The sequence below is a fragment of the Haliotis rufescens genome, unplaced genomic scaffold (genome assembly GCF_023055435.1).
Source record: "Haliotis rufescens isolate VD_foot unplaced genomic scaffold, xgHalRufe1.0.p SCAF_23, whole genome shotgun sequence".
NCBI classification, from domain to species: domain Eukaryota; kingdom Metazoa; phylum Mollusca; class Gastropoda; order Lepetellida; family Haliotidae; genus Haliotis; species Haliotis rufescens.
In genome coordinates, this window is record NW_025963924.1 from 5,280,076 (window position 1) to 5,307,954 (window position 27,879).

Consider the following 27,879-nt stretch of genomic DNA (forward strand, 5'->3'; position numbering starts at 1 on the left):
TTAATGGTACATGTGTATATAACACAATGTCATCGACAATATCGTACAGTACTAACAAATACGTGAACTTGGGGGGGGGGGGGGGGGGTCCAGATACTTGCACACATGAAATTTGACTGAAAAAATGGGCAACCATCAAGAATGCTACTCTGAGTATCTCATGCAGTATCTCAGGGGTAGTGGGATAGCTTAGTGGTTAAAGCCTTCGCTCGTCACGCTGAAGACCCGGGTTCGATTCTCGACAGGAGTACAATGTGTGAAGCCAATTCCTGGTGTCCCCCGCCGTGATATTGCTGGAATATTGCTAAAAGCGGTGTAAAACCCTACTCACTCATGCACGCCACCCAGCTCGCAGTCGGGATATTGATCTATCTTCGTTAATTCCCCACATTCTACCAGACGATAAAATTTACGCTAGTCGAGCTCAGCCTGCAATGACGGACTTTACCGAGATGTGACGGAATCGCCTCTGTGACGTCATAATGGCAACGCCGCCATTGCTTGCGTAGCAACCAGATTTACACTTGCTCAAGTCTGATAGCTCTGCCAAAATTGTCTTTTTCCTTTTTTTACAAGCATGAATGAGATTCACCTTCCAGATTTCCATCATCTTCAGAACGAGGGGGAACTGTAAGTAGATTTTTTTAATTCTTATATTGCACGTAGCGTGATGGAATCTCCAAATTAAATGTAACGGACGTTCTCGTTGCTAGGTCGCCATTTTGGACCCTGATTTCAAAGGGTATACCGAAGTGCATATGCCAATTTCAGCGATCCCTCAAACAAAATTGCCCCATGCCGTTCCCGTTTTCAGACAGTATTAAGTATATTGGAAATCGCCGACAATATCATAGTGTGGCACGAGGTCATATAATACATTTTCGCCCCAAAACATGCCAATCCTGAGGACCACAATTCGCGCTACTTTAGGCTAAATTTCCCCTGTCTTTTGCCAGTTTACAAAGAGTTGTTACTGTCTGTTTACAGCATCAACCCTTCTCGTTTCTGGTTTGAACTAATCACTTCCCGGATCGACATCAATCATTCGTACGCCGAGAGGCTGCTCAGCTGGTGTGAAGATTGTAAAGGCAAGCTTGACACTGTCAGTCAAGACGGTAAGCATGCGATTACTTATTCAGATTAACCCTTTGACTTTAAAGTTCCTGTAATGTTGCTTTTAGCTATCATTTTGGTCTGTTATCGACTTTGTTGAATGTCTGCATCGCGTTTTGGCTAATACTTTTGCGTTTTTGGTTTTTAGCATGTTCCGAGAGTTATGAGATTCGTCATCTTCTGGACTGCTACCTGAAATCGTCCGAACAGGAGGCTAACCATATTCTCACCGTGTCTCGTGATCTTACCGGCCAGAACGGATCCATCCGATCTCTAAAAAAGTGAGAAAACTTATTGCATCTGTCGATGGTACTCCTGTGTGACTTCTGACTGTCTCGTTTTGAGTGAATGATTTATAAAATGGACAGTAGGGTATTCATGTTGTTGGTGGTTATGTTTTCAGACTGACGTCTACTAACAGGAGAGGCGTGTCATCTGAGCACAAGGACCTGAGCCGGGAACTTCTGTCCCTGACTGAGAGACACATGGTGTGCCTCAAACATCTCCAGGACGTGAAGGAGGTAAGTTGTTGTGGCGACTGCCTTCAGGATGAAGCGTTAATCATAATATGTTTTGTATTCTCAATGCCATATACATAATCGTATGTTCATCAAAGTAGAATACAACAAGTTGGATGTTTTCTCCTTGGCAGAACGGAATAATGGCCATGACTGCCTCTCACAATTATGAACGGAGAATAAGCGAGTTGAAGGCTGAGCTGGAGAAGGTGGGGGAGAAGTCTAAGAGATCCCGGCCCAGCATGGTAGAGAAGAAGGTTCGCACTCTGCACTCTAAGCTGTTTAAATACGACCAGAAGAAGAGGACCCACAGAATCCATTACGAGCAGCTATTGAAAGAGGAGAGTGAGCTTGTGAACAAGCTGAGAAAGGTGTGCATTTGAAAATAGGGGAGCTTACTTCTGTGTCTCCTGCCATTCCTACCCATTCTTGTGTTTGGTTCCTCTGTGTTAGAACTCTTTATCTTAATCTTGATTAACCTTCTTTCTCTATTTAAGTTAACTCTTCCCCTTACCGACACAAACAAACCCAAAACTACACAATGACATGCAAAACACAAATATCCGCTCTTGTTCATGTCTGTCTTTCGATATCTTGCCCTCATCTGTTTTCGTGCATGTTTCTGTCATTCTCCTGTTACTTTTTGTTTTTCCTTCTGTCATTTCTCTATCAATTCCCTGTTTTGTTTGTCCCCTCTCCCCGCCCACCCAGACCTCTGACCATGCATGTCAAGAAGCATGTGCCCTGCAGAAGAGTCAGTTGGAGTCCTTGGTCTCCAGTCTCAGAGACTTTGTTGTCAAGACGTGCTCGTCTGACAACGCTGACAGGTACAGCAGTAGCATTGGCTTAACTGTGTCACGGTGTATTGTTCTGAAGTTCTGATGCTCTCTCTCACTCTCTCTCTCTCTCTCTCTCTCTCTCTCTCGTTTATAAGAGAGCTACAATCGTTGCATCAGTGTGTTATACGCAGTTTTATCCTTTCTGATTATATTTTAAGTTAATCTTAAGGTCAGCTGTATTCCCTTTGCATAGCTTTGTTAGCTAGCCTCTGTTTTGTTTGAAAAATGATAGGATTTTCTGTTGCTGCAGGACCAACTTCCTAAAGTCAGCTATAGACGACATAGCTGTCGATGACATTGTCAATGCCACCTGTGATGTGACCTCACGGAAATATATCTTCCCGGATGTTCAGGGTTGGCATCAGAAATTTGGCTTCTTGGAGAAAATTCCAACCTCGTTTATCCGAGCATCTGATGTGGTCATTAGACGAGATCTGAAGAAAGGCCTGACTGAGGAGAACTGCCTGGCACAAGAAGTCATGTCAGCCATGGGCCAGCCAGTTCACAGGCGCAGATGCTGGATCTCTAAGTCTAGGACCAAGAATGGTGACGACGGTGACATCAATAACAATGAGACTGTTGCTGGTAAATAGAGCCTTACGTTATATCCCTCTCTGTGATAATGCTTTGTGTTGCCCGAAACTGTGGCTTGTGCAAACAATGTGGTAGAGTTGAATTAATAGGATGTATTGGAAGATGTAGACCTTCATCAAATGCCCGTGTCTTTCTTCAGCTGCAGTGGAGGACGACATTAAATACATGGAGGACGTTTATGTGCGAGTTGTCCGCCCCTTCAAGCCCACCCACCCTGAGCACCTCCAGCTGAATCTAGGTGAGTGTTCCCACCCAGCAGTGCCTGCAACACTCATGGGTCGGATGTAGGAGCGCCCATAGTTGCACATGGATGACCTTGCATGGATGCTGCATGTGTGAGGTTAAGCCTAAGTGGTCCTACTCTTTGTGAGCAGAAGTAGAGCGAATGATTACTGGAAAAATGTGGATGATATTTGTATTTTTTTATACTTGTGTGGTTCTCTTGGGTTATGGTGTTACTTTTGTTTCTTGCAGGCATGCGCATCAAGCAAAAGTTCCCAATGGATGTGAGGGGCATGTCCTTTGGGTGGTGCCGGAGTGGGCTTGTCGGCCGTAACAAACAGTATGGCTTCTACCCTGCTGACCACGTGATTCTGGAGACATAGACTATTTGTTTCCTCTGCTTTAAACCATAATCCATCTTGACTGTATATATTGTAAAAATGTTTTCATGTAAATACATATTGATAACTGTGTACACATTTTGTCGGCTTCGTTATTTTGTTCCTTCCTTGGGTCTGACATAGACGAGGAGGCAACATCAGAACTGTAGAGGCAGGCTGAGAATATCCATCTTGGATGATGAGTGGGCCTCAGAGCACAGTTACCTCCCACCCCACTGAGGTTTACCATGAACCGGAAGGAAATTAAGATAATATAGTGCCTTGTTTAAATGGGCTGATCAGTCCGTGCCAATGTTTTTAGTGTGACTTGGGATAGCTTAAATGTAAGATTAGACATTGTTGTTTGTCGCAAATCTTTCGTTAGCCACAGCCTTTGCAAGGGTATTGATTCCAGCTTCCCATGACTTGACCCCAAGTTGAAAACCACTATGTGTGTTTCGGCTCGAAATATCCGGTGAACATTGTTGACAGTTGTTACTGCCAAATTTGACTGGAGTAGCCAGGCCGATACGTTGCGTTATAAGTGACAAGTGACAGGTCGGTCAGCATGCAACAGGAGAACAGCCCACAACCGATATTAATTAGGGTGGGCTGTTATGTCATTGTAGATAGCAAAGAAGGAAAATAATTGTGGTCTGAGGCCAGTGTTCTACTTCATTTGATCTTGGGGGTCATAGGTGAAAACACAGGGAAGCGGTCGTAAAATGCACGTGGCCGTGGGGGTCGGGTGGACAGCATTAGGCCGAGTCGAGCAGGTCGGGTGGGTTGATGTACCTTTTAAGTTGTTCCCCTCAACAGTGAAGGTGGGGAGGTGGGCTGTAGCGGGGGGTAGCTGGGTCCACTTGCGTCACCCCTGAGTGCAGGGAGGGACAGACGCAGTAGTTCAGAAGAGCAGTGATGGGGCACATCTTCCTCGATCAAGGGACTATTTCAGTAGCAGACGGTACGAGGCTCGCCGGCCACGTCGACCCTGGACATGCCTATAGAGATATTAAATCAGAACGTGTCGTCTTTACATTGGTTTCTGATTCAATAAGGATGACGAATTATTGTAATAAAGAACAATCGAGAAAACATTACTGTGTCGAAATTGCAAATCCAAAACCATCTTGAAATGGGACTTTTAATATGTCCCGCCTCTCTCACAGAAAGGATATTTGGGTATTCACATATAGTTTACCTAATTACTTAGACGCTGTTGCTGTTATTTTGATATATTTTTCAATTCTGTAAAGAGTTCCGAGAGTATTACCAAGCGTTGCACAAATGTATGCAGGATCGGCTACATTCGGAAACAATCAACATTTGCGGCTTTTAGTATCTCCCGTGTCCCTCCTTACAGAATGGATGTTTGGTTTTCAGCTTAATTTTTTCACATACTGCAAGGTATAGCGCATTTATTGATATATGACGGGATATCACTGAAAATATCTTACATGACTTATAAAATCGCGGAACATTAAATGTCATACTTCAGCCATGAAATTGGACTAAAAGTCGGCAACTGTAAAGAATTGCGGCTTTTAGTATATCCCGCGTCCCTCCTCAGAGAATGGATGTTTAGTTTTCATCTTAATTTTTCCACATCCTACAAGATGTAGTGTTTTTAATGATATATGACCGGATATCGCTGACAAGCCCTACAGGACTTACAGATCGCGGAACACCAAGGGTCAAAAACTTCCACCATAAAATTTAACACGCAAAATCGGCAACCATCTTGCAAGATGCGACTTTTAGTATCTCCCGCCCCCCTCCTCGCAGACGGGATATCTATCTATGGTTGTAATTTTGTCATATACTTGAGGATATAATCTTTTTAATGATATATAGCACGACATCATCGACAAAATCGTACATCAGTTAAAAATAGCTGAACATATAGGTTTCAGACACTTGAAAATTGACTGATATAGTCGGCAACCATAAAGAATTGAGACTTTTAGTATCTCCCGACCCCTTCTCGCAGACGGGATATCTACCCATGATTGTAATTTTGTCATATATTTGAGGACATAATCCTTTTAATGGTACATGTGTATATAACACAATGTCATCGACAATATCGTACAGTACTAACAAATACGTGAACTTGGGGGGGGGGGGGGGGGGTGGTCCAGATACTTGCACACATGAAATTTGACTGAAAAAATGGGCAACCATCAAGAATGCTACTCTGAGTATCTCATGCAGTATCTCAGGGGTAGTGGGATAGCCTAGTGGTTAAAGCCTTCGCTCGTCACGCTGAAGACCCGGGTTCGATTCTCGACAGGAGTACAATGTGTGAAGCCAATTCCTGGTGTCCCCCGCCGTGATATTGCTGGAATATTGCTAAAAGCGGTGTAAAACCCTACTCACTCATGCACGCCACCCAGCTCGCAGTCGGGATATTGATCTATCTTCGTTAATTCCCCACATTCTACCAGACGATAAAATTTACGCTAGTCGAGCTCAGCCTGCAATGACGGACTTTACCGAGATGTGACGGAATCGCCTCTGTGACGTCATAATGGCAACGCCGCCATTGCTTGCGTAGCAACCAGATTTACACTTGGTCAAGTCTGATAGCTCTGCCAAAATTGTCTTTTTCCTTTTTTTACAAGCATGAATGAGATTCACCTTCCAGATTTCCATCATCTTCAGAACGAGGGGGAACTGTAAGTAGATTTTTTTAATTCTTATATTGCACGTAGCGTGATGGAATCTCCAAATTAAATGTAACGGACGTTCTCGTTGCTAGGTCGCCATTTTGGACCCTGATTTCAAAGGGTATACCGAAGTGCATATGCCAATTTCAGCGATCCCTCAAACAAAATTGCCCCATGCCGTTCCCGTTTTCAGACAGTATTAAGTATATTGGAAATCGCCGACAATATCATAGTGTGGCACGAGGTCATATAATACATTTTCGCCCCAAAACATGCCAATCCTGAGGACCACAATTCGCGCTACTTTAGGCTAAATTTCCCCTGTCTTTTGCCAGTTTACAAAGAGTTGTTACTGTCTGTTTACAGCATCAACCCTTCTCGTTTCTGGTTTGAACTATTCACTTCCCGGATCGACATCAATCATTCGTACGCCGAGAGGCTGCTCAGCTGGTGTGAAGATTGTAAAGGCAAGCTTGACACTGTCAGTCAAGACGGTAAGCATGCGATTACTTATTCAGATTAACCCTTTGACTTTAAAGTTCCTGTAATGTTGCTTTTAGCTATCATTTTGGTCTGTTATCGACTTTGTTGAATGTCTGCATCGCGTTTTGGCTAATACTTTTGCGTTTTTGGTTTTTAGCATGTTCCGAGAGTTATGAGATTCGTCATCTTCTGGACTGCTACCTGAAATCGTCCGAACAGGAGGCTAACCATATTCTCACCGTGTCTCGTGATCTTACCGGCCAGAACGGATCCATCCGATCTCTAAAAAAGTGAGAAAACTTATTGCATCTGTCGATGGTACTCCTGTGTGACTTCTGACTGTCTCGTTTTGAGTGAATGATTTATAAAATGGACAGTAGGGTATTCATGTTGTTGGTGGTTATGTTTTCAGACTGACGTCTACTAACAGGAGAGGCGTGTCATCTGAGCACAAGGACCTGAGCCGGGAACTTCTGTCCCTGACTGAGAGACACATGGTGTGCCTCAAACATCTCCAGGACGTGAAGGAGGTAAGTTATTGTGGTGACTGCCTTCAGGATGAAGCGTTAATCATAATATGTTTTGTATTCTCAATGCCATACACATAATCGTATGTTCATCAAAGTAGAATACAACAAGTTGGATGTTTTCTCCTTCTTGGCAGAACGGAATAATGGCCATGACTGCCTCTCACAATTATGAACGGAGAATAAGCGAGTTGAAGGCTGAGCTGGAGAAGGTGGGGGAGAAGTCTAAGAGATCCCGGCCCAGCATGGTAGAGAAGAAGGTTCGCACTCTGCACTCTAAGCTGTTTAAATACGACCAGAAGAAGAGGACCCACAGAATCCATTACGAGCAGCTATTGAAAGAGGAGAGTGAGCTTGTGAACAAGCTGAGAAAGGTGTGCATTTGAAAATAGGGGAGCTTACTTCTGTGTCTCCTGCCATTCCTACCCATTCTTGTGTTTGGTTCCTCTGTGTTAGAACTCTTTATCTTAATCTTGATTAACCTTCTTTCTCTATTTAAGTTAACTCTTCCCCTTACCGACACAAACAAACCCAAAACTACCCAATGACATGCAAAACACAAATATCCGCTCTTGTTCATGTCTGTCTTTCGATATCTTGCCCTCATCTGTTTTCGTGCATGTTTCTGTCATTCTCCTGTTACTTTTTGTTTTTCCTTCTGTCATTTCTCTATCAATTCCCTGTTTTGTTTGTCCCCTCTCTCCGCCCACCCAGACCTCTGACCATGCATGTCAAGAAGCATGTGCCCTGCAGAAGAGTCAGTTGGAGTCCTTGGTCTCCAGTCTCAGAGACTTTGTTGTCAAGACGTGCTCGTCTGACAACGCTGACAGGTACAGCAGTAGCATTGGCTTAACTGTGTCACGGTGTATTGTTCTGAAGTTCTGATGCTCTCTCTCTCTCACTCTCTCTCTCTCTCTCTCTCTCTCTCTCTCTCTCTCTCTCGTTTATAAGAGAGCTACAATCGTTGCATCAGTGTGTTATACGCAGTTTTATCCTTTCTGATTATATTTTAAGTTAATCTTAAGGTCAGCTGTATTCCCTTTGCATAGCTTTGTTAGCTATCCTCTGTTTTGTTTGAAAAATGATAGGATTTTCTGTTGCTGCAGGACCAACTTCCTAAAGTCAGCTATAGATGACATAGCTGTCGATGACATTGTCAATGCCACCTGTGATGTGACCTCACGGAAATATATCTTCCCGGATGTTCAGGGTTGGCATCAGAAATTTGGCTTCTTGGAGAAAATTCCAACCTCGTTTATCCGAGCATCTGATGTGGTCATTAGACGAGATCTGAAGAAAGGCCTGACTGAGGAGAACTGCCTGGCACAAGAAGTCATGTCAGCCATGGGCCAGCCAGTTCACAGGCGCAGATGCTGGATCTCTAAGTCTAGGACCAAGAATGGTGACGACGGTGACATCAATAACAATGAGACTGTTGCTGGTAAATAGAGCCTTACGTTATATCCCTCTATGTGATAATGCTTTGTGTTGCCCGAAACTGTGGCTTGTGCAAACAATGTGGTAGAGTTGAATTAATAGGATGTATTGGAAGATGTAGACCTTCATCAAATGCCCGTGTCTTTCTTCAGCTGCAGTGGAGGACGACATTAAATACATGGAGGACGTTTATGTGCGAGTTGTCCGCCCCTTCAAGCCCACCCACCCTGAGCACCTCCAGCTGAATCTAGGTGAGTGTTCCCACCCAGCAGTGCCTGCAACACTCATGGGTCGGATGTAGGAGCGCCCATAGTTGCACATGGATGACCTTGCATGGATGCTGCATGTGTGAGGTTAAGCCTAAGTGGTCCTACTCTTTGTGAGCAGAAGTAGAGCGAATGATTACTGGAAAAATGTGGATGATATTTGTATTTTTTTATACTTGTGTGGTTCTCTTGGGTTATGGTGTTACTTTTGTTTCTTGCAGGCATGCGCATCAAGCAAAAGTTCCCAATGGATGTGAGGGGCATGTCCTTTGGGTGGTGCCGGAGTGGGCTTGTCGGCCGTAACAAACAGTATGGCTTCTACCCTGCTGACCACGTGATTCTGGAGACATAGACTATTTGTTTCCTCTGCTTTAAACCATAATCCATCTTGACTGTATATATTGTAAAAATGTTTTCATGTAAATACATATTGATAACTGTGTACACATTTTGTCGGCTTCGTTATTTTGTTCCTTCCTTGGGTCTGACATAGACGAGGAGGCAACATCAGAACTGTAGAGGCAGGCTGAGAATATCCATCTTGGATGATGAGTGGGCCTCAGAGCACAGTTACCTCCCACCCCACTGAGGTTTACCATGAACCGGAAGGAAATTAAGATAATATAGTGCCTTGTTTAAATGGGCTGTTCAGTCCGTGCCAATGTTTTTAGTGTGACTTGGGATAGCTTAAATGTAAGATTAGACATTGTTGTTTGTCGCAAATCTTTCGTTAGCCACAGCCTTTGCAAGGGTATTGATTCCAGCTTCCCATGACTTGACCCCAAGTTGAAAACCACTATGTGTGTTTCGGCTCGAAATATCCGGTGAACAGGCCGATACGTTGCGTTATAAGTGACAAGTGACAGGTCGGTCAGCATGCAACAGGAGAACAGCCCACAACCGATATTAATTAGGGTGGGCTGTTATGTCATTGTAGATAGCAAAGAAGGAAAATAATTGTGGTCTGAGGCCAGTGTTCTACTTCATTTGATCTTGGGGGTCATAGGTGAAAACACAGGGAAGCGGTCGTAAAATGCACGTGGCCGTGGGGGTCGGGTGGACAGCATTAGGCCGAGTCGAGCAGGTCGGGTGGGTTGATGTACCTTTTAAGTTGTTCCCCTCAACAGTGAAGGTGGGGAGGTGGGCTGTAGCGGGGGGTAGCTGGGTCCACTTGCGTCACCCCTGAGTGCAGGGAGGGACAGACGCAGTAGTTCAGAAGAGCAGTGATGGGGCACATCTTCCTCGATCAAGGGACTATTTCAGTAGCAGACGGTACGAGGCTCGCCGGCCACGTCGACCCTGGACATGCCTATAGAGATATTAAATCAGAACGTGTCGTCTTTACATTGGTTTCTGATTCAATAAGGATGACGAATTATTGTAATAAAGAACAATCGAGAAAACATTACTGTGTCGAAATTGCAAATCCAAAACCATCTTGAAATGGGACTTTTAATATGTCCCGCCTCTCTCACAGAAAGGATATTTGGGTATTCACATATAGTTTACCTAATTACTTAGACGCTGTTGCTGTTATTTTGATATATTTTTCAATTCTGTAAAGAGTTCCGAGAGTATTACCAAGCGTTGCACAAATGTATGCAGGATCGGCTACATTCGGAAACAATCAACATTTGCGGCTTTTAGTATCTCCCGTGTCCCTCCTTACAGAATGGATGTTTGGTTTTCAGCTTAATTTTTTCACATACTGCAAGGTATAGCGCATTTATTGATATATGACGGGATATCACTGAAAATATCTTACATGACTTATAAAATCGCGGAACATTAAATGTCATACTTCAGCCATGAAATTGGACTAAAAGTCGGCAACTGTAAAGAATTGCGGCTTTTAGTATATCCCGCGTCCCTCCTCAGAGAATGGATGTTTAGTTTTCATCTTAATTTTTCCACATCCTACAAGATGTAGTGTTTTTAATGATATATGACCGGATATCGCTGACAAGCCCTACAGGACTTACAGATCGCGGAACACCAAGGGTCAAAAACTTCCACCATAAAATTTAACACGCAAAATCGGCAACCATCTTGCAAGATGCGACTTTTAGTATCTCCCGCCCCCCTCCTCGCAGACGGGATATCTATCTATGGTTGTAATTTTGTCATATACTTGAGGATATAATCTTTTTAATGATATATAGCACGACATCATCGACAAAATCGTACATCAGTTAAAAATAGCTGAACATATAGGTTTCAGACACTTGAAAATTGACTGATATAGTCGGCAACCATAAAGAATTGAGACTTTTAGTATCTCCCGACCCCTTCTCGCAGACGGGATATCTACCCATGATTGTAATTTTGTCATATATTTGAGGACATAATCCTTTTAATGGTACATGTGTATATAACACAATGTCATCGACAATATCGTACAGTACTAACAAATACGTGAACTTGGGGGGGGGGGGGGGGTGGTCCAGATACTTGCACACATGAAATTTGACTGAAAAAATGGGCAACCATCAAGAATGCTACTCTGAGTATCTCATGCAGTATCTCAGGGGTAGTGGGATAGCCTAGTGGTTAAAGCCTTCGCTCGTCACGCTGAAGACCCGGGTTCGATTCTCGACAGGAGTACAATGTGTGAAGCCAATTCCTGGTGTCCCCCGCCGTGATATTGCTGGAATATTGCTAAAAGCGGTGTAAAACCCTACTCACTCATGCACGCCACCCAGCTCGCAGTCGGGATATTGATCTATCTTCGTTAATTCCCCACATTCTACCAGACGATAAAATTTACGCTAGTCGAGCTCAGCCTGCAATGACGGACTTTACCGAGATGTGACGGAATCGCCTCTGTGACGTCATAATGGCAACGCCGCCATTGCTTGCGTAGCAACCAGATTTACACTTGGTCAAGTCTGATAGCTCTGCCAAAATTGTCTTTTTCCTTTTTTTACAAGCATGAATGAGATTCACCTTCCAGATTTCCATCATCTTCAGAACGAGGGGGAACTGTAAGTAGATTTTTTTAATTCTTATATTGCACGTAGCGTGATGGAATCTCCAAATTAAATGTAACGGACGTTCTCGTTGCTAGGTCGCCATTTTGGACCCTGATTTCAAAGGGTATACCGAAGTGCATATGCCAATTTCAGCGATCCCTCAAACAAAATTGCCCCATGCCGTTCCCGTTTTCAGACAGTATTAAGTATATTGGAAATCGCCGACAATATCATAGTGTGGCACGAGGTCATATAATACATTTTCGCCCCAAAACATGCCAATCCTGAGGACCACAATTCGCGCTACTTTAGGCTAAATTTCCCCTGTCTTTTGCCAGTTTACAAAGAGTTGTTACTGTCTGTTTACAGCATCAACCCTTCTCGTTTCTGGTTTGAACTAATCACTTCCCGGATCGACATCAATCATTCGTACGCCGAGAGGCTGCTCAGCTGGTGTGAAGATTGTAAAGGCAAGCTTGACACTGTCAGTCAAGACGGTAAGCATGCGATTACTTATTTAGATTAACCCTTTGACTTTAAAGTTCCTGTAATGTTGCTTTTAGCTATCATTTTGGTCTGTTATCGACTTTGTTGAATGTCTGCATCGCGTTTTGGCTAATACTTTTGCGTTTTTGGTTTTTAGCATGTTCCGAGAGTTATGAGATTCGTCATCTTCTGGACTGCTACCTGAAATCGTCCGAACAGGAGGCTAACCATATTCTCACCGTGTCTCGTGATCTTACCGGCCAGAACGGATCCATCCGATCTCTAAAAAAGTGAGAAAACTTATTGCATCTGTCGATGGTACTCCTGTGTGACTTCTGACTGTCTCGTTTTGATTGAATGATTTATAAAATGGACAGTAGGGTATTCATGTTGTTGGTGGTTATGTTTTCAGACTGACGTCTACTAACAGGAGAGGCGTGTCATCTGAGCACAAGGACCTGAGCCGGGAACTTCTGTCCCTGACTGAGAGACACATGGTGTGCCTCAAACATCTCCAGGACGTGAAGGAGGTAAGTTGTTGTGGCGACTGCCTTCAGGATGAAGCGTTAATCATAATATGTTTTGTATTCTCAATGCCATACACATAATCGTATGTTCATCAAAGTAGAATACAACAAGTTGGATGTTTTCTCCTTCTTGGCAGAACGGAATAATGGCCATGACTGCCTCTCACAATTATGAACGGAGAATAAGCGAGTTGAAGGCTGAGCTGGAGAAGGTGGGGGAGAAGTCTAAGAGATCCCGGCCCAGCATGGTAGAGAAGAAGGTTCGCACTCTGCACTCTAAGCTGTTTAAATACGACCAGAAGAAGAGGACCCACAGAATCCATTACGAGCAGCTATTGAAAGAGGAGAGTGAGCTTGTGAACAAGCTGAGAAAGGTGTGCATTTGAAAATAGGGGAGCTTACTTCTGTGTCTCCTGCCATTCCTACCCATTCTTGTGTTTGGTTCCTCTGTGTTAGAACTCTTTATCTTAATCTTGATTAACCTTCTTTCTCTATTTAAGTTAACTCTTCCCCTTACCGACACAAACAAACCCAAAACTACACAATGACATGCAAAACACAAATATCCGCTCTTGTTCATGTCTGTCTTTCGATATCTTGCCCTCATCTGTTTTCGTGCATGTTTCTGTCATTCTCCTGTTACTTTTTGTTTTTCCTTCCGTCATTTCTCTATCAATTCCCTGTTTTGTTTGTCCCCTCTCTCCGCCCACCCAGACCTCTGACCATGCATGTCAAGAAGCATGTGCCCTGCAGAAGAGTCAGTTGGAGTCCTTGGTCTCCAGTCTCAGAGACTTTGTTGTCAAGACGTGCTCGTCTGACAACGCTGACAGGTACAGCAGTAGCATTGGCTTAACTGTGTCACGGTGTATTGTTCTGAAGTTCTGATGCTCTCTCTCACTCTCTCTCTCTCTCTCTCTCTCTCTCTCTCTCTCTCTCTCGTTTATAAGAGAGCTACAATCGTTGCATCAGTGTGTTATACGCAGTTTTATCCTTTCTGATTATATTTTAAGTTAATCTTAAGGTCAGCTGTATTCCCTTTGCATAGCTTTGTTAGCTATCCTCTGTTTTGTTTGAAAAATGATAGGATTTTCTGTTGCTGCAGGACCAACTTCCTAAAGTCAGCTATAGACGACATAGGTGTCGATGACATTGTCAATGCCACCTGTGATGTGACCTCACGGAAATATATCTTCCCGGATGTTCAGGGTTGGCATCAGAAATTTGGCTTCTTGGAGAAAATTCCAACCTCGTTTATCCGAGCATCTGATGTGGTCATTAGACGAGATCTGAAGAAAGGCCTGACTGAGGAGAACTGCCTGGCACAAGAAGTCATGTCAGCCATGGGCCAGCCAGTTCACAGGCGCAGATGCTGGATCTCTAAGTCTAGGACCAAGAATGGTGACGACGGTGACATCAATAACAATGAGACTGTTGCTGGTAAATAGAGCCTTACGTTATATCCCTCTCTGTGATAATGCTTTGTGTTGCCCGAAACTGTGGCTTGTGCAAACAATGTGGTAGAGTTGAATTAATAGGATGTATTGGAAGATGTAGACCTTCATCAAATGCCCGTGTCTTTCTTCAGCTGCAGTGGAGGACGACATTAAATACATGGAGGACGTTTATGTGCGAGTTGTCCGCCCCTTCAAGCCCACCCACCCTGAGCACCTCCAGCTGAATCTAGGTGAGTGTTCCCACCCAGCAGTGCCTGCAACACTCATGGGTCGGATGTAGGAGCGCCCATAGTTGCACATGGATGACCTTGCATGGATGCTGCATGTGTGAGGTTAAGCCTAAGTGGTCCTACTCTTTGTGAGCAGAAGTAGAGCGAATGATTACTGGAAAAATGTGGATGATATTTGTATTTTTTTATACTTGTGTGGTTCTCTTGGGTTATGGTGTTACTTTTGTTTCTTGCAGGCATGCGCATCAAGCAAAAGTTCCCAATGGATGTGAGGGGCATGTCCTTTGGGTGGTGCCGGAGTGGGCTTGTCGGCCGTAACAAACAGTATGGCTTCTACCCTGCTGACCACGTGATTCTGGAGACATAGACTATTTTTGTTTCCTCTGCTTTAAACCATAATCCATCTTGACTGTATATATTGTAAAAATGTTTTCATGTAAATACATATTGATAACTGTGTACACATTTTGTCGGCTTCGTTATTTTGTTCCTTCCTTGGGTCTGACATAGACGAGGAGGCAACATCAGAACTGTAGAGGCAGGCTGAGAATATCCATCTTGGATGATGAGTGGGCCTCAGAGCACAGTTACCTCCCACCCCACTGAGGTTTACCATGAACCGGAAGGAAATTAAGATAATATAGTGCCTTGTTTAAATGGGCTGATCAGTCCGTGCCAATGTTTTTAGTGTGACTTGGGATAGCTTAAATGTAAGATTAGACATTGTTGTTTGTCGCAAATCTTTCGTTAGCCACAGCCTTTGCAAGGGTATTGATTCCAGCTTCCCATGACTTGACCCCAAGTTGAAAACCACTATGTGTGTTTCGGCTCGAAATATCCGGTGAACATTGTTGACAGTTGTTACTGCCAAATTTGACTGGAGTAGCCAGGCCGATACGTTGCGTTATAAGTGACAAGTGACAGGTCGGTCAGCATGCAACAGGAGAACAGCCCACAACCGATATTAATTAGGGTGGGCTGTTATGTCATTGTAGATAGCAAAGAAGGAAAATAATTGTGGTCTGAGGCCAGTGTTCTACTTCATTTGATCTTGGGGGTCATAGGTGAAAACACAGGGAAGCGGTCGTAAAATGCACGTGGCCGTGGGGGTCGGGTGGACAGCATTAGGCCGAGTCGAGCAGGTCGGGTGGGTTGATGTACCTTTTAAGTTGTTCCCCTCAACAGTGAAGGTGGGGAGGTGGGCTGTAGCGGGGGGTAGCTGGGTCCACTTGCGTCACCCCTGAGTGCAGGGAGGGACAGACGCAGTAGTTCAGAAGAGCAGTGATGGGGCACATCTTCCTCGATCAAGGGACTATTTCAGTAGCAGACGGTACGAGGCTCGCCGGCCACGTCGACCCTGGACATGCCTATAGAGATATTAAATCAGAACGTGTCGTCTTTACATTGGTTTCTGATTCAATAAGGATGACGAATTATTGTAATAAAGAACAATCGAGAAAACATTACTGTGTCGAAATTGCAAATCCAAAACCATCTTGAAATGGGACTTTTAATATGTCCCGCCTCTCTCACAGAAAGGATATTTGGGTATTCACATATAGTTTACCTAATTACTTAGACGCTGTTGCTGTTATTTTGATATATTTTTCAATTCTGTAAAGAGTTCCGAGAGTATTACCAAGCGTTGCACAAATGTATGCAGGATCGGCTACATTCGGAAACAATCAACATTTGCGGCTTTTAGTATCTCCCCCGTCCCTCCTTACAGAATGGATGTTTGGTTTTCAGCTTAATTTTTTCACATACTGCAAGGTATAGCGCATTTATTGATATATGACGGGATATCACTGAAAATATCTTACATGACTTATAAAATCGCGGAACATTAAATGTCATACTTCAGCCATGAAATTGGACTAAAAGTCGGCAACTGTAAAGAATTGCGGCTTTTAGTATATCCCGCGTCCCTCCTCAGAGAATGGATGTTTAGTTTTCATCTTAATTTTTCCACATCCTACAAGATGTAGTGTTTTTAATGATATATGACCGGATATCGCTGACAAGCCCTACAGGACTTACAGATCGCGGAACACCAAGGGTCAAAAACTTCCACCATAAAATTTAACACGCAAAATCGGCAACCATCTTGCAAGATGCGACTTTTAGTATCTCCCGCCCCCCTCCTCGCAGACGGGATATCTATCTATGGTTGTAATTTTGTCATATACTTGAGGATATAATCTTTTTAATGATATATAGCACGACATCATCGACAAAATCGTACATCAGTTAAAAATAGCTGAACATATAGGTTTCAGACACTTGAAAATTGACTGATATAGTCGGCAACCATAAAGAATTGAGACTTTTAGTATCTCCCGACCCCTTCTCGCAGACGGGATATCTACCCATGATTGTAATTTTGTCATATATTTGAGGACATAATCCTTTTAATGGTACATGTGTATATAACACAATGTCATCGACAATATCGTACAGTACTAACAAATACGTGAACTTGGGGGGGGGGGTGGTCCAGATACTTGCACACATGAAATTTGACTGAAAAAATGGGCAACCATCAAGAATGCTACTCTGAGTATCTCATGCAGTATCTCAGGGGTAGTGGGATAGCCTAGTGGTTAAAGCCTTCGCTCGTCACGCTGAAGACCCGGGTTCGATTCTCGACAGGAGTACAATGTGTGAAGCCAATTCCTGGTGTCCCCCGCCGTGATATTGCTGGAATATTGCTAAAAGCGGTGTAAAACCCTACTCACTCATGCACGCCACCCAGCTCGCAGTCGGGATATTGATCTATCTTCGTTAATTCCCCACATTCTACCAGACGATAAAATTTACGCTAGTCGAGCTCAGCCTGCAATGACGGACTTTACCGAGATGTGACGGAATCGCCTCTGTGACGTCATAATGGCAACGCCGCCATTGCTTGCGTAGCAACCAGATTTACACTTGGTCAAGTCTGATAGCTCTGCCAAAATTGTCTTTTTCCTTTTTTTACAAGCATGAATGAGATTCACCTTCCAGATTTCCATCATCTTCAGAACGAGGGGGAACTGTAAGTAGATTTTTTTAATTCTTATATTGCACGTAGCGTGATGGAATCTCCAAATTAAATGTAACGGACGTTCTCGTTGCTAGGTCGCCATTTTGGACCCTGATTTCAAAGGGTATACCGAAGTGCATATGCCAATTTCAGCGATCCCTCAAACAAAATTGCCCCATGCCGTTCCCGTTTTCAGACAGTATTAAGTATATTGGAAATCGCCGACAATATCATAGTGTGGCACGAGGTCATATAATACATTTTCGCCCCAAAACATGCCAATCCTGAGGACCACAATTCGCGCTACTTTAGGCTAAATTTCCCCTGTCTTTTGCCAGTTTACAAAGAGTTGTTACTGTCTGTTTACAGCATCAACCCTTCTCGTTTCTGGTTTGAACTAATCACTTCCCGGATCGACATCAATCATTCGTACGCCGAGAGGCTGCTCAGCTGGTGTGAAGATTGTAAAGGCAAGCTTGACACTGTCAGTCAAGACGGTAAGCATGCGATTACTTATTTAGATTAACCCTTTGACTTTAAAGTTCCTGTAATGTTGCTTTTAGCTATCATTTTGGTCTGTTATCGACTTTGTTGAATGTCTGCATCGCGTTTTGGCTAATACTTTTGCGTTTTTGGTTTTTAGCATGTTCCGAGAGTTATGAGATTCGTCATCTTCTGGACTGCTACCTGAAATCGTCCGAACAGGAGGCTAACCATATTCTCACCGTGTCTCGTGATCTTACCGGCCAGAACGGATCCATCCGATCTCTAAAAAAGTGAGAAAACTTATTGCATCTGTCGATGGTACTCCTGTGTGACTTCTGACTGTCTCGTTTTGATTGAATGATTTATAAAATGGACAGTAGGGTATTCATGTTGTTGGTGGTTATGTTTTCAGACTGACGTCTACTAACAGGAGAGGCGTGTCATCTGAGCACAAGGACCTGAGCCGGGAACTTCTGTCCCTGACTGAGAGACACATGGTGTGCCTCAAACATCTCCAGGACGTGAAGGAGGTAAGTTGTTGTGGCGACTGCCTTCAGGATGAAGCGTTAATCATAATATGTTTTGTATTCTCAATGCCATACACATAATCGTATGTTCATCAAAGTAGAATACAACAAGTTGGATGTTTTCTCCTTCTTGGCAGAACGGAATAATGGCCATGACTGCCTCTCACAATTATGAACGGAGAATAAGCGAGTTGAAGGCTGAGCTGGAGAAGGTGGGGGAGAAGTCTAAGAGATCCCGGCCCAGCATGGTAGAGAAGAAGGTTCGCACTCTGCACTCTAAGCTGTTTAAATACGACCAGAAGAAGAGGACCCACAGAATCCATTACGAGCAGCTATTGAAAGAGGAGAGTGAGCTTGTGAACAAGCTGAGAAAGGTGTGCATTTGAAAATAGGGGAGCTTACTTCTGTGTCTCCTGCCATTCCTACCCATTCTTGTGTTTGGTTCCTCTGTGTTAGAACTCTTTATCTTAATCTTGATTAACCTTCTTTCTCTATTTAAGTTAACTCTTCCCCTTACCGACACAAACAAACCCAAAACTACACAATGACATGCAAAACACAAATATCCGCTCTTGTTCATGTCTGTCTTTCGATATCTTGCCCTCATCTGTTTTCGTGCATGTTTCTGTCATTCTCCTGTTACTTTTTGTTTTTCCTTCCGTCATTTCTCTATCAATTCCCTGTTTTGTTTGTCCCCTCTCTCCGCCCACCCAGACCTCTGACCATGCATGTCAAGAAGCATGTGCCCTGCAGAAGAGTCAGTTGGAGTCCTTGGTCTCCAGTCTCAGAGACTTTGTTGTCAAGACGTGCTCGTCTGACAACGCTGACAGGTACAGCAGTAGCATTGGCTTAACTGTGTCACGGTGTATTGTTCTGAAGTTCTGATGCTCTCTCTCACTCTCTCTCTCTCTCTCTCTCTCTCTCTCTCTCTCTCTCGTTTATAAGAGAGCTACAATCGTTGCATCAGTGTGTTATACGCAGTTTTATCCTTTCTGATTATATTTTAAGTTAATCTTAAGGTCAGCTGTATTCCCTTTGCATAGCTTTGTTAGCTATCCTCTGTTTTGTTTGAAAAATGATAGGATTTTCTGTTGCTGCAGGACCAACTTCCTAAAGTCAGCTATAGACGACATAGGTGTCGATGACATTGTCAATGCCACCTGTGATGTGACCTCACGGAAATATATCTTCCCGGATGTTCAGGGTTGGCATCAGAAATTTGGCTTCTTGGAGAAAATTCCAACCTCGTTTATCCGAGCATCTGATGTGGTCATTAGACGAGATCTGAAGAAAGGCCTGACTGAGGAGAACTGCCTGGCACAAGAAGTCATGTCAACCATGGGCCAGCCAGTTCACAGGCGCAGATGCTGGATCTCTAAGTCTAGGACCAAGAATGGTGACGACGGTGACATCAATAACAATGAGACTGTTGCTGGTAAATAGAGCCTTACGTTATATCCCTCTCTGTGATAATGCTTTGTGTTGCCCGAAACTGTGGCTTGTGCAAACAATGTGGTAGAGTTGAATTAATAGGATGTATTGGAAGATGTAGACCTTCATCAAATGCCCGTGTCTTTCTTCAGCTGCAGTGGAGGACGACATTAAATACATGGAGGACGTTTATGTGCGAGTTGTCCGCCCCTTCAAGCCCACCCACCCTGAGCACCTCCAGCTGAATCTAGGTGAGTGTTCCCACCCAGCAGTGCCTGCAACACTCATGGGTCGGATGTAGGAGCGCCCATAGTTGCACATGGATGACCTTGCATGGATGCTGCATGTGTGAGGTTAAGCCTAAGTGGTCCTACTCTTTGTGAGCAGAAGTAGAGCGAATGATTACTGGAAAAATGTGGATGATATTTGTATTTTTTTATACTTGTGTGGTTCTCTTGGGTTATGGTGTTACTTTTGTTTCTTGCAGGCATGCGCATCAAGCAAAAGTTCCCAATGGATGTGAGGGGCATGTCCTTTGGGTGGTGCCGGAGTGGGCTTGTCGGCCGTAACAAACAGTATGGCTTCTACCCTGCTGACCACGTGATTCTGGAGACATAGACTATTTGTTTCCTCTGCTTTAAACCATAATCCATCTTGACTGTATATATTGTAAAAATGTTTTCATGTAAATACATATTGATAACTGTGTACACATTTTGTCGGCTTCGTTATTTTGTTCCTTCCTTGGGTCTGACATAGACGAGGAGGCAACATCAGAACTGTAGAGGCAGGCTGAGAATATCCATCTTGGATGATGAGTGGGCCTCAGAGCACAGTTACCTCCCACCCCACTGAGGTTTACCATGAACCGGAAGGAAATTAAGATAATATAGTGCCTTGTTTAAATGGGCTGATCAGTCCGTGCCAATGTTTTTAGTGTGACTTGGGATAGCTTAAATGTAAGATTAGACATTGTTGTTTGTCGCAAATCTTTCGTTAGCCACAGCCTTTGCAAGGGTATTGATTCCAGCTTCCCATGACTTGACCCCAAGTTGAAAACCACTATGTGTGTTTCGGCTCGAAATATCCGGTGAACATTGTTGACAGTTGTTACTGCCAAATTTGACTGGAGTAGCCAGGCCGATACGTTGCGTTATAAGTGACAAGTGACAGGTCGGTCAGCATGCAACAGGAGAACAGCCCACAACCGATATTAATTAGGGTGGGCTGTTATGTCATTGTAGATAGCAAAGAAGGAAAATAATTGTGGTCTGAGGCCAGTGTTCTACTTCATTTGATCTTGGGGGTCATAGGTGAAAACACAGGGAAGCGGTCGTAAAATGCACGTGGCCGTGGGGGTCGGGTGGACAGCATTAGGCCGAGTCGAGCAGGTCGGGTGGGTTGATGTACCTTTTAAGTTGTTCCCCTCAACAGTGAAGGTGGGGAGGTGGGCTGTAGCGGGGGGTAGCTGGGTCCACTTGCGTCACCCCTGAGTGCAGGGAGGGACAGACGCAGTAGTTCAGAAGAGCAGTGATGGGGCACATCTTCCTCGATCAAGGGACTATTTCAGTAGCAGACGGTACGAGGCTCGCCGGCCACGTCGATCCTGGACATGCCTATAGAGATATTAAATCAGAACGTGTCGTCTTTACATTGGTTTCTGATTCAATAAGGATGACGAATTATTGTAATAAAGAACAATCGAGAAAACATTACTGTGTCGAAATTGCAAATCCAAAACCATCTTGAAATGGGACTTTTAATATGTCCCGCCTCTCTCACAGAAAGGATATTTGGGTATTCACATATAGTTTACCTAATTACTTAGACGCTGTTGCTGTTATTTTGATATCTTTTTCAATTCTGTAAAGAGTTCCGAGAGTATTACCAAGCGTTGCACAAATGTATGCAGGATCGGCTACATTCGGAAACAATCAACATTTGCGGCTTTTAGTATCTCCCGTGTCCCTCCTTACAGAATGGATGTTTGGTTTTCAGCTTAATTTTTTCACATACTGCAAGGTATAGCGCATTTATTGATATATGACGGGATATCACTGAAAATATCTTACATGACTTATAAAATCGCGGAACATTAAATGTCATACTTCAGCCATGAAATTGGACTAAAAGTCGGCAACTGTAAAGAATTGCGGCTTTTAGTATATCCCGCGTCCCTCCTCAGAGAATGGATGTTTAGTTTTCATCTTAATTTTTCCACATCCTACAAGATGTAGTGTTTTTAATGATATATGACCGGATATCGCTGACAAGCCCTACAGGACTTACAGATCGCGGAACACCAAGGGTCAAAAACTTCCACCATAAAATTTAACACGCAAAATCGGCAACCATCTTGCAAGAATTGCGACTTTTAGTATCTCCCGCCCCCCTCCTCGCAGACGGGATATCTATCTATGGTTGTAATTTTGTCATATACTTGAGGATATAATCTTTTTAATGATATATAGCACGACATCATCGACAAAATCGTACATCAGTTAAAAATAGCTGAACATATAGGTTTCAGACACTTGAAAATTGACTGATATAGTCGGCAACCATAAAGAATTGAGACTTTTAGTATCTCCCGACCCCTTCTCGCAGACGGGATATCTACCCATGATTGTAATTTTGTCATATATTTGAGGACATAATCCTTTTAATGGTACATGTGTATATAACACAATGTCATCGACAATATCGTACAGTACTAACAAATACGTGAACTTGGGGGGGGGGGGGGGGGGGGGGTGGTCCAGATACTTGCACACATGAAATTTGACTGAAAAAATGGGCAACCATCAAGAATGCTACTCTGAGTATCTCATGCAGTATCTCAGGGGTAGTGGGATAGCCTAGTGGTTAAAGCCTTCGCTCGTCACGCTGAAGACCCGGGTTCGATTCTCGACAGGAGTACAATGTGTGAAGCCAATTCCTGGTGTCCCCCGCCGTGATATTGCTGGAATATTGCTAAAAGCGGTGTAAAACCCTACTCACTCATGCACGCCACCCAGCTCGCAGTCGGGATATTGATCTATCTTCGTTAATTCCCCACATTCTACCAGACGATAAAATTTACGCTAGTCGAGCTCAGCCTGCAATGACGGACTTTACCGAGATGTGACGGAATCGCCTCTGTGACGTCATAATGGCAACGCCGCCATTGCTTGCGTAGCAACCAGATTTACACTTGGTCAAGTCTGATAGCTCTGCCAAAATTGTCTTTTTCCTTTTTTTACAAGCATGAATGAGATTCACCTTCCAGATTTCCATCATCTTCAGAACGAGGGGGAACTGTAAGTAGATTTTTTTAATTCTTATATTGCACGTAGCGTGATGGAATCTCCAAATTAAATGTAACGGACGTTCTCGTTGCTAGGTCGCCATTTTGGACCCTGATTTCAAAGGGTATACCGAAGTGCATATGCCAATTTCAGCGATCCCTCAAACAAAATTGCCCCATGCTGTTCCCGTTTTCAGACAGTATTAAGTATATTGGAAATCGCCGACAATATCATAGTGTGGCACGAGGTCATATAATACATTTTCGCCCCAAAACATGCCAATCCTGAGGACCACAATTCGCGCTACTTTAGGCTAAATTTCCCCTGTCTTTTGCCAGTTTACAAAGAGTTGTTACTGTCTGTTTACAGCATCAACCCTTCTCGTTTCTGGTTTGAACTAATCACTTCCCGGATCGACATCAATCATTCGTACGCCGAGAGGCTGCTCAGCTGGTGTGAAGATTGTAAAGGCAAGCTTGACACTGTCAGTCAAGACGGTAAGCATGCGATTACTTATTCAGATTAACCCTTTGACTTTAAAGTTCCTGTAATGTTGCTTTTAGCTATCATTTTGGTCTGTTATCGACTTTGTTGAATGTCTGCATCGCGTTTTGGCTAATACTTTTGCGTTTTTGGTTTTTAGCATGTTCCGAGAGTTATGAGATTCGTCATCTTCTGGACTGCTACCTGAAATCGTCCGAACAGGAGGCTAACCATATTCTCACCATGTCTCGTGATCTTACCGGCCAGAACGGATCCATCCGATCTCTAAAAAAGTGAGAAAACTTATTGCATCTGTCGATGGTACTCCTGTGTGACTTCTGACTGTCTCGTTTTGAGTGAATGATTTATAAAATGGACAGTAGGGTATTCATGTTGTTGGTGGTTATGTTTTCAGACTGACGTCTACTAACAGGAGAGGCGTGTCATCTGAGCACAAGGACCTGAGCCGGGAACTTCTGTCCCTGACTGAGAGACACATGGTGTGCCTCAAACATCTCCAGGACGTGAAGGAGGTAAGTTGTTGTGGCGACTGCCTTCAGGATGAAGCGTTAATCATAATATGTTTTGTATTCTCAATGCCATACACATAATCGTATGTTCATCAAAGTAGAATACAACAAGTTGGATGTTTTCTCCTTCTTGGCAGAACGGAATAATGGCCATGACTGCCTCTCACAATTATGAACGGAGAATAAGCGAGTTGAAGGCTGAGCTGGAGAAGGTGGGGGAGAAGTCTAAGAGATCCCGGCCCAGCATGGTAGAGAAGAAGGTTCGCACTCTGCACTCTAAGCTGTTTAAATACGACCAGAAGAAGAGGACCCACAGAATCCATTACGAGCAGCTATTGAAAGAGGAGAGTGAGCTTGTGAACAAGCTGAGAAAGGTGTGCATTTGAAAATAGGGGAGCTTACTTCTGTGTCTCCTGCCATTCCTACCCATTCTTGTGTTTGGTTCCTCTGTGTTAGAACTCTTTATCTTAATCTTGATTAACCTTCTTTCTCTATTTAAGTTAACTCTTCCCCTTACCGACACAAACAAACCCAAAACTACACAATGACATGCAAAACACAAATATCCGCTCTTGTTCATGTCTGTCTTTCGATATCTTGCCCTCATCTGTTTTCGTGCATGTTTCTGTCATTCTCCTGTTACTTTTTGTTTTTCCTTCTGTCATTTCTCTATCAATTCCCTGTTTTGTTTGTCCCCTCTCCCCGCCCACCCAGACCTCTGACCATGCATGTCAAGAAGCATGTGCCCTGCAGAAGAGTCAGTTGGAGTCCTTGGTCTCCAGTCTCAGAGACTTTGTTGTCAAGACGTGCTCGTCTGACAACGCTGACAGGTACAGCAGTAGCATTGGCTTAACTGTGTCACGGTGTATTGTTCTGAAGTTCTGATGCTCTCTCTCACTCTCTCTCTCTCTCGTTAATAAGAGAGCTACAATCGTTGCATCAGTGTGTTATACGCAGTTTTATCCTTTCTGATTATATTTTAAGTTAATCTTAAGGTCAGCTGTATTCCCTTTGCATAGCTTTGTTAGCTATCCTCTGTTTTGTTTGAAAAATGATAGGATTTTCTGTTGCTGCAGGACCAACTTCCTAAAGTCAGCTATAGACGACATAGCTGTCGATGACATTGTCAATGCCACCTGTGATGTGACCTCACGGAAATATATCTTCCCGGATGTTCAGGGTTGGCATCAGAAATTTGGCTTCTTGGAGAAAATTCCAACCTCGTTTATCCGAGCATCTGATGTGGTCATTAGACGAGATCTGAAGAAAGGCCTGACTGAGGAGAACTGCCTGGCACAAGAAGTCATGTCAGCCATGGGCCAGCCAGTTCACAGGCGCAGATGCTGGATCTCTAAGTCTAGGACCAAGAATGGTGACGACGGTGACATCAATAACAATGAGACTGTTGCTGGTAAATAGAGCCTTACGTTATATCCCTCTCTGTGATAATGCTTTGTGTTGCCCGAAACTGTGGCTTGTGCAAACAATGTGGTAGAGTTGAATTAATAGGATGTATTGGAAGATGTAGACCTTCATCAAATGCCCGTGTCTTTCTTCAGCTGCAGTGGAGGACGACATTAAATACATGGAGGACGTTTATGTGCGAGTTGTCCGCCCCTTCAAGCCCACCCACCCTGAGCACCTCCAGCTGAATCTAGGTGAGTGTTCCCACCCAGCAGTGCCTGCAACACTCATGGGTCGGATGTAGGAGCGCCCATAGTTGCACATGGATGACCTTGCATGGATGCTGCATGTGTGAGGTTAAGCCTAAGTGGTCCTACTCTTTGTGAGCAGAAGTAGAGCGAATGATTACTGGAAAAATGTGGATGATATTTGTATTTTTTTATACTTGTGTGGTTCTCTTGGGTTATGGTGTTACTTTTGTTTCTTGCAGGCATGCGCATCAAGCAAAAGTTCCCAATGGATGTGAGGGGCATGTCCTTTGGGTGGTGCCGGAGTGGGCTTGTCGGCCGTAACAAACAGTATGGCTTCTACCCTGCTGACCACGTGATTCTGGAGACATAGACTATTTTTGTTTCCTCTGCTTTAAACCATAATCCATCTTGACTGTATATATTGTAAAAATGTTTTCATGTAAATACATATTGATAACTGTGTACACATTTTGTCGGCTTCGTTATTTTGTTCCTTCCTTGGGTCTGACATAGACGAGGAGGCAACATCAGAACTGTAGAGGCAGGCTGAGAATATCCATCTTGGATGATGAGTGGGCCTCAGAGCACAGTTACCTCCCACCCCACTGAGGTTTACCATGAACCGGAAGGAAATTAAGATAATATAGTGCCTTGTTTAAATGGGCTGATCAGTCCGTGCCAATGTTTTTAGTGTGACTTGGGATAGCTTAAATGTAAGATTAGACATTGTTGTTTGTCGCAAATCTTTCGTTAGCCACAGCCTTTGCAAGGGTATTGATTCCAGCTTCCCATGACTTGACCCCAAGTTGAAAACCACTATGTGTGTTTCGGCTCGAAATATCCGGTGAACATTGTTGACAGTTGTTACTGCCAAATTTGACTGGAGTAGCCAGGCCGATACGTTGCGTTATAAGTGACAAGTGACAGGTCGGTCAGCATGCAACAGGAGAACAGCCCACAACCGATATTAATTAGGGTGGGCTGTTATGTCATTGTAGATAGCAAAGAAGGAAAATAATTGTGGTCTGAGGCCAGTGTTCTACTTCATTTGATCTTGGGGGTCATAGGTGAAAACACAGGGAAGCGGTCGTAAAATGCACGTGGCCGTGGGGGTCGGGTGGACAGCATTAGGCCGAGTCGAGCAGGTCGGGTGGGTTGATGTACCTTTTAAGTTGTTCCCCTCAACAGTGAAGGTGGGGAGGTGGGCTGTAGCGGGGGGTAGCTGGGTCCACTTGCGTCACCCCTGAGTGCAGGGAGGGACAGACGCAGTAGTTCAGAAGAGCAGTGATGGGGCACATCTTCCTCGATCAAGGGACTATTTCAGTAGCAGACGGTACGAGGCTCGCCGGCCACGTCGATCCTGGACATGCCTATAGAGATATTAAATCAGAACGTGTCGTCTTTACATTGGTTTCTGATTCAATAAGGATGACGAATTATTGTAATAAAGAACAATCGAGAAAACATTACTGTGTCGAAATTGCAAATCCAAAACCATCTTGAAATGGGACTTTTAATATGTCCCGCCTCTCTCACAGAAAGGATATTTGGGTATTCACATATAGTTTACCTAATTACTTAGACGCTGTTGCTGTTATTTTGATATCTTTTTCAATTCTGTAAAGAGTTCCGAGAGTATTACCAAGCGTTGCACAAATGTATGCAGGATCGGCTACATTCGGAAACAATCAACATTTGCGGCTTTTAGTATCTCCCGTGTCCCTCCTTACAGAATGGA

General features: G+C 43.9%; 5 protein-coding genes across 5 annotated transcripts; all 5 read left to right on the forward strand.

The window, feature by feature from the left end:
• The first annotated feature begins 239 nt into the window (after positions 1 to 239).
• LOC124116992 lies at positions 240 to 3,761 on the forward strand. Its single transcript, XM_046478656.2, has 9 exons — positions 240 to 630; positions 988 to 1,115; positions 1,262 to 1,394; positions 1,517 to 1,634; positions 1,766 to 2,002; positions 2,343 to 2,458; positions 2,721 to 3,055; positions 3,204 to 3,302; positions 3,539 to 3,761. Exons 1-9 carry the CDS (start codon positions 578 to 580, stop codon positions 3,667 to 3,669), a joined length of 1,350 nt encoding a protein of 449 aa, XP_046334612.2. The 5' UTR covers positions 240 to 577; the 3' UTR covers positions 3,670 to 3,761.
• A 2,054-nt stretch (positions 3,762 to 5,815) lies between these two features.
• On the forward strand, positions 5,816 to 9,492 carry LOC124116984. The gene is made up of 9 exons (XM_046478649.2): positions 5,816 to 6,344; positions 6,702 to 6,829; positions 6,976 to 7,108; positions 7,231 to 7,348; positions 7,483 to 7,719; positions 8,060 to 8,175; positions 8,452 to 8,786; positions 8,935 to 9,033; positions 9,270 to 9,492. The coding sequence occupies exons 1-9, from the start codon at positions 6,292 to 6,294 to the stop codon at positions 9,398 to 9,400; spliced, it is 1,350 nt and encodes a 449-aa protein (XP_046334605.2). The 5' UTR covers positions 5,816 to 6,291; the 3' UTR covers positions 9,401 to 9,492.
• A 2,011-nt stretch (positions 9,493 to 11,503) lies between these two features.
• Positions 11,504 to 15,178, forward strand: LOC125383459. Its single transcript, XM_048401599.1, has 9 exons — positions 11,504 to 12,032; positions 12,390 to 12,517; positions 12,664 to 12,796; positions 12,919 to 13,036; positions 13,171 to 13,407; positions 13,748 to 13,863; positions 14,136 to 14,470; positions 14,619 to 14,717; positions 14,954 to 15,178. The coding sequence occupies exons 1-9, from the start codon at positions 11,980 to 11,982 to the stop codon at positions 15,082 to 15,084; spliced, it is 1,350 nt and encodes a 449-aa protein (XP_048257556.1). The 5' UTR covers positions 11,504 to 11,979; the 3' UTR covers positions 15,085 to 15,178.
• A 2,046-nt stretch (positions 15,179 to 17,224) lies between these two features.
• LOC125383473 lies at positions 17,225 to 20,896 on the forward strand. The gene is made up of 9 exons (XM_048401692.1): positions 17,225 to 17,754; positions 18,112 to 18,239; positions 18,386 to 18,518; positions 18,641 to 18,758; positions 18,893 to 19,129; positions 19,470 to 19,585; positions 19,856 to 20,190; positions 20,339 to 20,437; positions 20,674 to 20,896. The coding sequence occupies exons 1-9, from the start codon at positions 17,702 to 17,704 to the stop codon at positions 20,802 to 20,804; spliced, it is 1,350 nt and encodes a 449-aa protein (XP_048257649.1). The 5' UTR covers positions 17,225 to 17,701; the 3' UTR covers positions 20,805 to 20,896.
• A 2,059-nt stretch (positions 20,897 to 22,955) lies between these two features.
• LOC125383494 lies at positions 22,956 to 26,605 on the forward strand. Its single transcript, XM_048401814.1, has 9 exons — positions 22,956 to 23,485; positions 23,843 to 23,970; positions 24,117 to 24,249; positions 24,372 to 24,489; positions 24,624 to 24,860; positions 25,201 to 25,316; positions 25,563 to 25,897; positions 26,046 to 26,144; positions 26,381 to 26,605. Exons 1-9 carry the CDS (start codon positions 23,433 to 23,435, stop codon positions 26,509 to 26,511), a joined length of 1,350 nt encoding a protein of 449 aa, XP_048257771.1. The 5' UTR covers positions 22,956 to 23,432; the 3' UTR covers positions 26,512 to 26,605.
• The last annotated feature ends 1,274 nt before the right edge of the window (positions 26,606 to 27,879 follow it).

Coding starts and splice junctions, on each gene's coding strand:
- LOC124116992 (XM_046478656.2), top strand. CDS start 578: ATGAATGAGATTCACCTTCCAGATTTCCATCATCTTCAGAACGAGGGG. Junction 1,635..1,765: donor ATCTCCAGGACGTGAAGGAG/GTAAGTTGTTGT, acceptor TCTCCTTGGCAG/AACGGAATAATGGCCATGAC. Junction 3,303..3,538: donor GCACCTCCAGCTGAATCTAG/GTGAGTGTTCCC, acceptor TGTTTCTTGCAG/GCATGCGCATCAAGCAAAAG.
- LOC124116984 (XM_046478649.2), top strand. CDS start 6,292: ATGAATGAGATTCACCTTCCAGATTTCCATCATCTTCAGAACGAGGGG. Junction 6,345..6,701: donor CTTCAGAACGAGGGGGAACT/GTAAGTAGATTT, acceptor GTCTGTTTACAG/CATCAACCCTTCTCGTTTCT. Junction 8,176..8,451: donor TCGTCTGACAACGCTGACAG/GTACAGCAGTAG, acceptor CTGTTGCTGCAG/GACCAACTTCCTAAAGTCAG.
- LOC125383459 (XM_048401599.1), top strand. CDS start 11,980: ATGAATGAGATTCACCTTCCAGATTTCCATCATCTTCAGAACGAGGGG. Junction 12,518..12,663: donor TGACACTGTCAGTCAAGACG/GTAAGCATGCGA, acceptor TTTGGTTTTTAG/CATGTTCCGAGAGTTATGAG. Junction 13,408..13,747: donor TTGTGAACAAGCTGAGAAAG/GTGTGCATTTGA, acceptor CCGCCCACCCAG/ACCTCTGACCATGCATGTCA.
- LOC125383473 (XM_048401692.1), top strand. CDS start 17,702: ATGAATGAGATTCACCTTCCAGATTTCCATCATCTTCAGAACGAGGGG. Junction 18,240..18,385: donor TGACACTGTCAGTCAAGACG/GTAAGCATGCGA, acceptor TTTGGTTTTTAG/CATGTTCCGAGAGTTATGAG. Junction 20,438..20,673: donor GCACCTCCAGCTGAATCTAG/GTGAGTGTTCCC, acceptor TGTTTCTTGCAG/GCATGCGCATCAAGCAAAAG.
- LOC125383494 (XM_048401814.1), top strand. CDS start 23,433: ATGAATGAGATTCACCTTCCAGATTTCCATCATCTTCAGAACGAGGGG. Junction 24,490..24,623: donor ATCTCCAGGACGTGAAGGAG/GTAAGTTGTTGT, acceptor CCTTCTTGGCAG/AACGGAATAATGGCCATGAC. Junction 25,898..26,045: donor TAACAATGAGACTGTTGCTG/GTAAATAGAGCC, acceptor GTCTTTCTTCAG/CTGCAGTGGAGGACGACATT.